The sequence below is a fragment of the Neomonachus schauinslandi genome, chromosome 2, assembly GCF_002201575.2.
Source record: "Neomonachus schauinslandi chromosome 2, ASM220157v2, whole genome shotgun sequence".
NCBI classification, from domain to species: Eukaryota; Metazoa; Chordata; class Mammalia; order Carnivora; family Phocidae; genus Neomonachus; species Neomonachus schauinslandi.
In genome coordinates, this window is record NC_058404.1 from 68,537,608 (window position 1) to 68,550,012 (window position 12,405).

Genomic DNA, 12,405 nt, shown 5'->3' on the forward strand with positions numbered 1-12,405 from the left:
AGTTCATTTTTTAAAATAAATAATTTTAAATATCAGGAATGGAAAAGAAAGATGTCTAGGTTTGACTCTAAGTACCATAAACATTGAACATGTAACTTAACCTCTTTGACCTTAGCATGCTTATCTCCTATCAGTGGAGACACCATCACCTAAGTGTTTAGAACTACAAAGTTTAATTGACAAAATATATGAGATAATACCTAGCCACTGGTATATATCATAAGGACTCAATAAGGGTAAATTTTATTCCTTCCAAGATATTCTAAAAAGTCAATTGCACTCAAGGTTTGGGCAATCCATTACTTAATACTGTATAGATGGCTGGGATTAATATCCTTGTGCAGATATCCTTGTGTAGAACTGCTAATGTAGGTAGATCTAAATTGTCACTCCTAGGGGCACCTGGGTGGCTCAGTCGTTAAGCATCTGCCTTCGGCTCAGGTCATGATCCCAGGGTCCTGGGATCGAGCCCCTCATTGGGCTCCCTGCTCGGCGGGAAGCCTGCTTCTCCCCCTCCCACTCCCCCTGCTTGAGTTCCCTCTCTCACTGTCTCTCTCTGTGTGTGTCAAATAAATAAATAAAATCTTTTTAAAAATAAATAAACAATAAAAAAATAAAATGCCACTCCTAGAAATATTCAGTAATGCTAACTTTGTTAGTTTGATCCAAAGACACCAATGTACAACCAAGATGCTGCTCAGCACCTATTATATACCACACTGTACAAAAGGTCTACTACGGCATACGAGATACTCTCTGCTTCTAAAGACTATTTTCTCTTTAGGAATTTAATTTTTAACAAACATACTCTCACTTTTAAGATCCAGTGTCTTGGGTGGCTCAGTCAGTTAAGTGTCCAACTCTTGATTGCAGCTCAAGTCATAATCTCAGGGTTCTGAGACTGAGCCCCATGTCGGGCTCTGCTCTGGGCATGGAGCCTGCTTAAGATTCTCTCTCCCTCTCTCCCTTTGCCCCTCCCCCCTACTCTTTCCCTCTCAAAAAAAAAAAAAAAAAAAACTAATGTCTTCAAATAAATATCAAATGTGTAGGTTTTCATAATGGCTGAATAATCTTCAATCTAAGAGAAAATGACAATGTTTATAAATGGAAGCATTAATCAATAGACTTCACAATCAGGAGTACAATTGAGACTGTCCCTCTACTGTAATTAAATATATTCCAGACAGGCAATGCTTCCAAGTAAAATTTGCCTGGAAAATAATTAAATATAGAAGATTGTCTCAATATAGAAAATATTTTAGATGCCAGAGAAGTTTTTTAAGTGTTCTCTTGAAAAAGAAGTCAGCCTACGATATATAACCATATGAGCTCAAGATGACAACATTCAATCGTCCTTCTCATAAATAAATGAACAAAGCCCAAACCACACATCTAATTTTTCCCTCTCCTTAAAAGCTCTAAAAAAGGCAAACAGAGTATTTTACCTAATCATATTTTAGTTGCACTCTGAAATTTTCAATTACCACCATGCTGATATTTTTAAATAATACTCAAATAATTAATTGTATATATCAGACTATTATAATTGTTAGAATTGTTCACAACTGGCCAGATGGATCATATTCATGGAAGACTATAGCTCCTGGTTGTGCCATAAAGTAGCAGTTCATAGTATCAACACATAACCATAAATCTCTAATTAAATATTAAACAGAATAAGGCAGTCACTTATTCATTCTACATTTGACCCCCAAGACTTAAGTGGGTAAGTCAGGAAACAAGAAATCAGGGATGAACTTTAGAAGTCATCCTGGGCAGCTGAACAGTGTGACAGACCTAAGCAAAATGTATTGTTCATCATATAAAATGCTCACTAAAAGACTGCCTTAGAACAAATGTACAACAAAACCTATTTTTCTTGATGGCTTATATTTTATAGTTTTTCAATGACAAAAAGCAAAATAAAAATCTGTTGGACCAAAATTTAAAAATATATGCCATTCAACCCAGTGGACTTATAAGATTAAAAACAAAAACCAAAACTCTAAGATATTAATATATTATACTCAAACGACTATAAAACATGGGTATTTAAATTAAAACTCAAAAAAAAAAAAACATGGGTATTTGCAATAAAGGTAAAAATACAGTAGGGAAGAAAATGAGACAACTGTTTAAAGGAGACATTTCTCTATGTGAGAAATAATACACAAACCTATAGTAACCACTAACCCCATAAAATATTCATGTGGACATTTCAGCTTTCATCGAGGGAAACCCACCCACAATTTGAAATCTGTGGAGCAGGGACATTTTCAGTCCCTTTCCAAAGGCAGCTCTGTCCTGTCAGATTTTTGCTTTAGTAGTTGATTATTGAATCACATTGAACCTCTGAGCACAATCAGTAGTAAATCACACTTTGTGATGACAAAGGAAACTAGCCACTAATTAACATAAGCAGAACAAAAGATTGAAGACAGAATCTTTATTTAGACACAAAACAAAACAAAACAAAAAGAGTCAGTAGAAAAAGACAGAAAATAGGTACTCAAAGTAGAGGATAACAAGGAGAAAAGAATTCAACACTAAAAAAATTCGAAGTGGAGTTTTGAGAAGAAAAAGTTTTAAATATATTGCTAGGTTATTTATTTTGTACTATCAAACTGGGAATAATTTGTAATAAATTGGATTAGATTATCTTGAACATTAATGATGAATCACTCACAGAATGTTGTTAAAACTACCCATGGTGATTTTTTCTTTTTGAGGGTATTGGGGGACGAGGACCTAAAACTACTCTTATTGATATTGGCATAAGACCCCAAATGCATTTTTAAATATTATCTGACATTTTACAGTTATGATTACTATACTTTCACTGCCATACAAAATTGGACATAAACATTTTAAATATTTTTTAATTCCACATAATAGCTCATAATTATCTTAATAGGGAAGGGGTGTTAACTTTTTTGGGGGGGGATGGGGGAGTAGATAAAATTCCTAAAGGGAAAAAAGCTCTAAATGAGAAATGTTCAATAAATTAAGTAAAAATGTCTATCTTTTAAAATCACTACAGTAACTACAAAATGGATTGTTGGTAACCATCCAATACAATTAATACATTTAAAAATACAATTATTTAATGTAAAGCATTTTAAAATTCTTCTGATTCTACCCAAAGTGAGCTTGGGATCTTTCCATTGTCTCCCAGTATCTATAAAGGAATTAGGCAGCAAAGAGGAAAAGGAAGCAGTGAGAAAAATCATACAGGAAACAAGGTTAGGGTCAGCTTCAGAAGTATGGGAACCTATGCAGTCACAAAGAACTCTGTTCAGAAGGGTCCCTGCACTTGGGAAAACTACTTTTATTTTAAAGAACAAGCAAGAGACAAACTATGGTTATTCAGAATTAGATATTTGGCAGATATTTTCTTGAAAATGAACAAACCGAGCTTGTCACTTCAAGGAAAACAGCTGATAGTACTTTGTTTGCCAATGATAAAAATTTTAGCTTTCAAGTAAAAATTAAGACTTTTGCAAAATTTATATCCAACACCATAAGCCTGACAGCTTCCCAATAAGTGAGGCTTTTTTAGTGAGATTGGTGGTGATATTAATAAATGTGATTTTTTTTGATACTGTATAACACACCAAAATTTGGATGACAGCCTAATTTACTGACCAATGCATGATGTTACAAAGTCATACATGAGTCATATGGGCTTTAATAAAAGAGAGTAACTTCACTGACACAGCTTTACATTCTTTACTGCAACTAAATTTTTAAGAAATGACCACGTGTCAAATTTGGGTGAAGTATATCAATAAGATTATTTGAAAAAGCTGTTAAAATACTCTTGCCTTTTCCAACTACCTGTGTGAGGTCAGATTTTCTTCATATACTTTATATACTTGAATCAGAAGAGTATATCATAACAGACTGAATACAGAAGTTCATTTGAGAATCCAGCTGCTTCTATCAGGCCAAATATTGAACAAAAGTATAAAACAACATTACTCTTTTTTATTTTTTTTATATTTTTATTTATTTACTTATTTAATTTATTTGACAGAGAGAGACACAGCAAGAGAGGGAACACAAGCAGGGGTAACGGGAGAGGGAGAAGCAGGCTTCCCACTGAGCAGGGAGCCCGATGCAGGGCTCGATAAAGTATAAAATGCATATAAATTTTCTTCTATAATTTAACCTGCTTAGGTTAAGCCTTTCTTTCACCTAAAAGTGTATTTAATTTTTCTAAATTTTCTTTAAAAAAAAATTTTATTTATTTATTTGAGACAGAGCATGAGCAAGGAGGAAGGGCAGAGGTAAAGGGAGAAGCAGACCCCCCCCCGCTGAGCAGGGAGCCCAATGTGGGGCTCGATCCCAGGACCCTGGGACCATGACCTGAGCCGAAGGCAGATGCTTAAGGACTGAGCCACCCAGGTGCCCCGAAAACAACATTATTCTTCTTATAAATTTTTTTGTTTTGTAAAATATAGTTATTTTTCACAAAAAAACCCCTTATGTAATACATAATAGGTTACTATTTTTATTAATTAATAAATAAATATTTTTAAATTTCTCAGCTTCAATTTCTAGTATGGCAAATGATGATACAGATAACTCATATAAACAAAAGCTTGTTGGAGCTCTCAAAAAGTTTTAAGAGTGTAAAGGAGTCCTGAAATGAAAAACTTTGACAACTACAACTCTAATAAGAGATGAACTAGAAAATAATCAGCGTTTTTGCTCTTTTAAAGATTCCACAGTTATCAAACATCCATAGATTCCTTTAAGACAAAATCCTGTGTTTACATGAAATACAACTTCAGCTGAACCCTCGAACACCTTAATCTGCTTGCGGAATGGTTAGTTGCTCATACTCTTCCGGTCTAATTAAAGTTAGGAAAATGTTCGTACCAAAGAGACATAAAAAGACCAAAGCTATCAAGTGCTCATCAATAATGCCCACTGTCAAGGGCATCAATATCATCAAGAATATCAATGATGCCCAAGTACTCTCTACTAGATCCCAGTTAGTTGGGATGCTCATGCTTATGTCACAAATTAACAAATGGCAAAATGATCTTTTTTTCCCAAAAACTTTCCCGAATATTCCAAAATTCCTGATGATTCAGCTTTTTTAAGGTTCAGTTTAAAAACTGTATAAAGAAATGGATAGAAAGTAGAAGTATACTAATAATTAGTGAAAGGAAAATGTCACAACTTATTTTGAGATTTATCTTTATTTTCTAACATTTGCAAATGCCTTCTGGATTGTACCCAAACCACAAGTGACCAATTATCATTATTATCCTCATAGACATCTAAGTAAAAATCAAGACAACCGGAATATTTTCTTTTTCATTCTTAAAATCTTCCCTTCTCAATTAGTCTGCCAATCAGTCATCCCAAGGAACAATTCATATTTCAGATTGGCTCACTCTACTGTCACATCATATCTCCTCTAGGCTAGCAATCCCAAATTCCATGTCATATCCAACTAGCACCTATGTTTCACTTGAAAGAGAGAAAGGAAGACCTAAGAAAAATAAAGGACTACTTGATCCCATACTAAGTCCATAAGAAATTGCTCTAATACAATTACTCAACAGATTCTATAATTTTTTTTTCCAAAATACCTTAGTCATTTTTCAGCCTCTGTGTAATTTTTTTTTTAATGTTTTATTTATTTATTCATGAGAGTCAGAGAGAGAGAGAGAGAGAGAGGCAGAGGCAGAGGGAGAAGCAGGCTCCCCGCCTAGCAGTGAGCCCGATGCGGGACTCGATCCCAGGACCCTGGGATCATGACCTGAGCCGAAGGCAGACGCTTAACCATCTGAGCCACCCAGGCGCCCCCAGCCTCTGTGTAATTTAAACCACAGAGGATATTAGGTACAATGTGAACTGCATGTTCAAGTCAGTCAAAAGTTTACTACTGATATTCTTAACACTACTGAACTATACATTTAAAAATGGTTAAGATAGTAAATTTAATGTTACGTGTTTCTTACCTAAAAAAAGAAAAAAGAAAAACCATTGAATTATGCACTTTAAGTAGGTAAACTGTATGGTATGTGAATTATAATTCAATAAAGATATTAATTTTTAAAAGTGTAAGTCTGCTCCTAATCAGTTGCTTTTTTGTTTGTTTTGTAGCAAAGGTTTGAAAAAAGGTTTACTACTGAGATATGGATGACTAATTTTTCTTGAGAGAAGAAGTGGGAGATCTTACATACATAAATATGTATAACATATAGTAGGCATTTTAATAATTAATTTAAATATTTCCTTTCACAAGTGATTTAAACCTAACACCTATACACTGAATACAAACCTAGAGTTTCTTCCAGAGTATCTTCTAGCTAATAGAAAGGCATTTCTACTTAATAATGTTTTAACACTGGATTCAAAACCAAAAGAGAGTATTTCTAGTCACCTGTTATTTCAAACAGTGAAACAGACAACTTACTGATAACTTAATTGTAAAAAGATCAATTCAGCACTGTTAGGAAATAGGTCTGAATATCAAAGTAGATTTTCGCAAAGAAAAGAGACATTTTTCAAATCAGCATATAGCACTGCAAAATCTCATGAAGAAAAAATCACATAAGAAATGAAACAGTCTAAGATGAAAAGGATCTTTGCTGTTGAAACTAAAAGCTAAATTTTAGCCAAGTATATTTAAAACATATAGAAGCACAGAGAGTCACCAGCGTTCACAATTAGAGGCAGGACAAAGTAGCAGTGGTCTCTCTGACAAATAAATTGCTTGAAATATTGCATGACTTGCTACACAACACCCTTATTACTTTCAATTTCCAAGTGCAACCAAAAGATGGGTCCAATTATGACATCAATACAAGCTTTCTTTCAAAATGGAATGAAAGAACAGTAAATCCCAGTGGACACGGGAGTTCTGCAGCAGAGATGATGTAATATATAAAAATAGACATCCTCTAACAGAAGCTGAAACTTGGGTAAACAGCACACTGCATACTATTCTCAACTGCCTTGCATGAATTTGCAATGCATGCTGTTAATAGCACAAGAGAAATCATTTCATGTTTTAAACTATTTCCTGATTTACATTTCAATTTTGATACACACTCTATAGTATAATTTCCCAATCTGTATAAATTAAATGAACATAAATACCTGATTATAACTGCAAGAAAGAGAAATAGTTCCCCCAAAGCAAGGAAATGGAGCCCACTGCAGCAGTTTTTCCACGCTGCATTTTGTTAGAAATTGCAGCACACATGGCATAGAATTGTTACATCCACCTATTGTTCAAAGACCTTTCCACCGGGAGCTTTCTGCAGGATTTTAAAATGCAACATGATCTAGGTGAAGAGGAACCAGTAAACCTGCTGATAATGGGTGTGAAAAGCAAAGAGTATTTTTGACATTCTAAGACTCTGATGCAAACATAAAACATCAGGCATGCACACAATAACTAGGATCTAGCAAAACTTGTGTTGTTGGTTTTTTTTTTTAATATATACATCACTACTGTCTAACACTCTCTCCACACCTTTCTTTTCCATTCTTTACCAATTCAGTTTTCACATTTCTATTGGGCTTTCCTGGATTGAAGAATATTTTCCTTTGAGCCAAGACATTAAGAAACCATGCCTGATTCCTCAAGTGCCCTGTCTATGTGCCTCCACTGTATCTAGAATTCCCTATATTTTAGTTGCCCATTTATTTATCTATATCCCCTATGAAACTAAAAGGACAATAAGGGCAAAATATGCCTGTCCTCTAGACCTTCATAGCCCTAGAGTCTGGCACAAACCTGAAACAAGGTGGGCACTCGATAAATATTCATTAAATGAATAAAATATGTAAATGAAAATACTGAGCTTTCCTCTCTATGATACAAGAAAGAGAATACACACATTTCCTGAAACTCCATCCTATTATAATTCACAGAGAGGCACTGATGACATTATTGAAGACAAAGGCTTTAGGTTTAATTAAGCGAACAAATGCTTGACGAATTTAAAGAAGAATGAAAATGTCAAAATAATTAAGACATTTCCCCTATATGTGAATATTTTCTATTTAAGCATATAAACAGATTTTTAAAATATCATATAAATAAATCATAGTCAGGTATAATATGATGTGAACTGATTGTTGTAAGTTAAAATCCTAAGACCTTAATATTCTAGGAAATTTAGTAAATATCCAAGTCACTGATATATTACTCAAAACATACTCTCTTACTGTTAGGCAGCAAATATTGTATTAAACTAAGAAGACTTCAGTAAAAAAATAAATAGATAAGTGAAAAAGCAAAGCCATAACACGAGTGAAAACACTATTTCCAATGCAAGAACAACAGTCCACATCAAAAAGATGACTGTCAAATAAAAGTACATAATCACACAAACACTATAATTTTTCATTTGTTTCAATATCTGACAATTTTTGAAACTAACGAAGCCTACCAAGTAGCCCTTAACTAAAAATGAAACCAACTTAAATCTATCTTTAAAAAAAAAATCTACTTCAGAGAAATATAAGACACAACTTAGGAATGATTATATAACCATTATTAGAAATAGAATTTGTCTTATATTATTATAAAAAATGGAACTCATTTCCATAAGCCTCATGCATGGATCAATCTTATTACATTGGTGCCACATTTTATAGATATTGTATTATCACTGACTATAATACAAAAATTATCCCCATTATGTTAATATTACATTGTATTCAATTTATATTAACTTAATAATTTTATGCACTATTTTTTATTACCTTTTATACATCTGCACCAAGAATTTTAAACTAAGCCTAATCTACTGAAAAATGTAATACATAATTATTAAACAGTGCTTTGAAATGTATATTCATATTGTAGAAAAGGACTACTAATAAAATGTGTGGGAGATATCTTTTTATATGATCAACCGGTTTCCATTATTTCAAAAATTTTGCATTGATTGAAACTTTATGAATATGTTTTATGTTATACTGTGTTCAAATCCTAATTCAAATTTGCATAAAACAGAGCCATTCCTTGGGAAAATGTCCTTTGGGACAGTGTGAGCCTGCTTACACCTGATCAAATAAAACATTCCAAGATTAAAAAAAACGACAACACAAAATTAAATGTCACAAGGCCATCTTGGATTTTGACTGTCTCTTCTCATCCTAAAACAATTACTAGTCACGGACATTCCAAATATTACTTAAACTAAATCAAATCTCATAAAAATGTTTGGCTAAGAAATTATGACAACTGAGGAGTACCAATCCTTTTAATTTGTAATCTTTTTTTTTCATATTTTAAAAGAGGTCACTTTCATTCATTGAGTTTATTGTATTCTGCAGTATAGAATAATGTGAAGAGCTTTGACTCTGGAGCCAGACTTCTGGAGTTAGGATTCTGGCTCTATTACTAATATTAGTTGTGTGTCCTTAAGCACATCCCCTAATCTTGTTCTTTCATTTCCTAATCTGTAAAATGTACTAATAATAATCCATTCCTCACAGGGTAGTTATGTATATCAAATGACTTAATTTATGTGAAATGTTTTAGAACAGTAGTACATACATAGGTAATACTCTATAGATGTTTGCTAATTAAACTATTAAAAAAAAAAAACAAAACTAGAGCCATCTGTTGGAGGTAAGTAGGAATGGGAAGTGAACAGTCAATCAGAACTTCAAAGGACCAGGAGCACTTCAATTCTTTCAGCCTCGCCAGGCTGCAATGTCTGTTGGTACATGTAAACTCCATGGAATAGACAGGACAAGTTTTCTTCAGTCTTCAGTCTAATATCTCTGTATAATTTTGTTCTTTCTAAACTGAGAAGAGGGCAGAGCTCTCTTTTTATTAAAATAAAAAAAGAAATAAAAGATGACAGAATAAATATGTACCAGTCTCCCCATCACTACAATCAGGTAAGTTAAGTCGCCCCCCTTAAGTATCTTCTAGAATAAATTACAAACTCCTGGAATAAATTACCCATAAATGTAGACAGGCAGGGTCTGTAATCATGGATAAAATAAACAAAGCTTTTTTCCTCTATCCTACTCTGAACCCAGAGACAAAATAAACTTGTCCAAAGTCTAAAGAGACTGACCCCAAATTTTCCATCCTCTGCCAAGAACCTTATCTACTACCTGCCTCTATTTTCATTATCTACCTTAAGACTGAAAATTCATGCCACATCCTCTTTTCTGGCAGTCTTAAATACAGCCTCAACCTCAAAGCATCAAAATGTAGGAAAATGTTAATGAAAGCCATCTCCAATATTCCCTTCTCACTGCATTTTAAAATGCTGATTATTCTCTCTGCAAACCTCATAGACTTGCCTTGAAAAAATGTCTTGAAAACACTCCACATGGACTATTTGAGTACTCATGTTTCTGAAGAAAATGATTATAATCGGTTTAAAACTATTGCAACACATCTAATTTTAAAAAGTGTACATAAAGTATATATCATAACTCAGTGTACATTTTCAATTCAATTCCTACTTCTAAATGGGAATTAGACGAACTAGTAATTTTTCCTATTAAAAAGGAGAAAGATTATGTACTGATGTATCTTTTAAAATATTAAAGTTATATATTTTTAGACTATACTTTTACCAGATAAAAGCCCAAAACACTGGTGCAATTTTAAAAAGTATACAATTACATCAAAATTTTATAAAATTTACAAATGGTATGAAAATGTTTAAGGTTTACCACATCACTTAAAATTTAGCAGTGCTTCTCAAGTACAATATAGCAACAACCTGTGGCATTTTAATATGCATTCTCTTGCACAGAACATAAAGTTACTGCCTCATTTTAATTTGAAACTCTATACAAATACTTCATGCTTTCAGGCAAGGTCACTATAGTAGCCAAAGATATTATATTGACAGTCGACTTCCTCTAATGTGAATTAAATTATACACGATCTTTTTCCTGGGCAATAAGAAAACACAACCATAAGATTTTACTAAGTTACTTAACCAATTCCTTTCCAGAGATAAATCAGTTTTCCTTCCTTTACTCCAAATTCCCTGATAACCCACAATCTGACCCCCAGTTTCAAAAGAGTAACACTGAAAATCATAAATTAGTCATGTGTTGGCACGAAAGAAATGAGCAAAGATATTATTACAGGCTTTTTGATTAAAATATAGAATGAAATAAAGCATGAATTCTGGTTAAAAATAAAGTACAAATAAGAAAACACAAGCGTTTTTAAACTCTCATTTCCTTTTTGACTAAGCCTTTACTCTATCTAAAATTTTACTTGTATTCTCCCAAAATGCTCTCATACTGGGATTCCTGAAATTTAAAGCTTTTACCTACAGCATCATTTAAAATGTAAATTTCTAGTGGATTTCCCATAAGCTTTTGCATAAAAAGCAATTAAATTTCCATTACGTCTACCTGTCTTTCTCTCCTCATTTTTTTATTTGCAAATCATGTTAGTTAAGAACAGTGCTTCCACTCATTTAAAAAAAAATAATAATAATAAGTAGGTTGCACTTAGGTGGACCTAAGGTGGACAAGGTGGACAATCCATCACTACATCTGCACAAATAGACTGTGCCATCACCTAAACCATTAACAGTTTTATTTTAAGAGATTTTACTGAATCAGGGCAAAATACAAAAGAACAAGACCAAGCTAAACACATCAATATTATAAACTCATTAGTTACAATGCAAATTCACAAATAAACTTAGGTTAGTATTAGGAGACCACACACAAATTACAATACCTGAGATTTAGTGCATTCCTTTGAGCCAAAATGAAATGAGTGCCATAAAAGAGGAAAGGAAAAGATGAACATTATCAGACATGCTATAGTATATCTGCCAAAACGAAGATAATGTTAAAATTAGGTTAAGAATGACCATATAGAATTGGCTGTATGTATAATGTTCTCTATGTTTTTTAGCCATGCACTTGAAATGCACTTGAAATCATTTAAAATCACCTGTGAAGTATGATCATGCATCTTCTAAATAAACTTTTCACCCTCAGTCCCACTCTACTAGGGTTCTTTCAAAGAGAAATATTTCTGTTAAGAATAAGTAAATATAACTTAAGACTAATGAATAATAATTTTCATTTCACTCTTTTTATCCTGTGGCACCATATATACAAAACAAAATTTTGTTGTTTTCTATGTTAAAATCATGTATTTGGTGAAATAATAAATATTATATAAATATAATTAAAACACACCTTGCACACGCAAAAAAGGATCCAGTATTTTCAATTATGACCATGTTGCTGCCAATCTGAACTCATCCAGTAAAATTAATACCAACATGTCACATATTAGTAAGCTAGTACATGATCCATTAGTAATCAACTTAAATTTTTCATCCTAGCACTGAATATTCCCTAATAAAAGTACCTATTGACCAGGTAAGATATTTATTAAAACCATTAAATTAAAATTAA

At 32.8% G+C, this 12,405-nt stretch overlaps 1 protein-coding gene across 2 annotated transcripts in view; it reads right to left on the reverse strand.

The window, feature by feature from the left end:
- RAPGEF2 (Rap guanine nucleotide exchange factor 2) overlaps nt 1–12,405 on the reverse strand; it is a 242,243-nt gene that overhangs the window by 106,917 nt on the left and 122,921 nt on the right. For both annotated transcript variants that reach the window (XM_021698714.2, XM_044912856.1), the window contains exon 7: nt 11,714–11,731. In XM_021698714.2, coding sequence (XP_021554389.1) covers nt 11,714–11,731 — 18 coding nt within the window. The remainder of the gene's footprint in view (nt 1–11,713; nt 11,732–12,405) is intronic.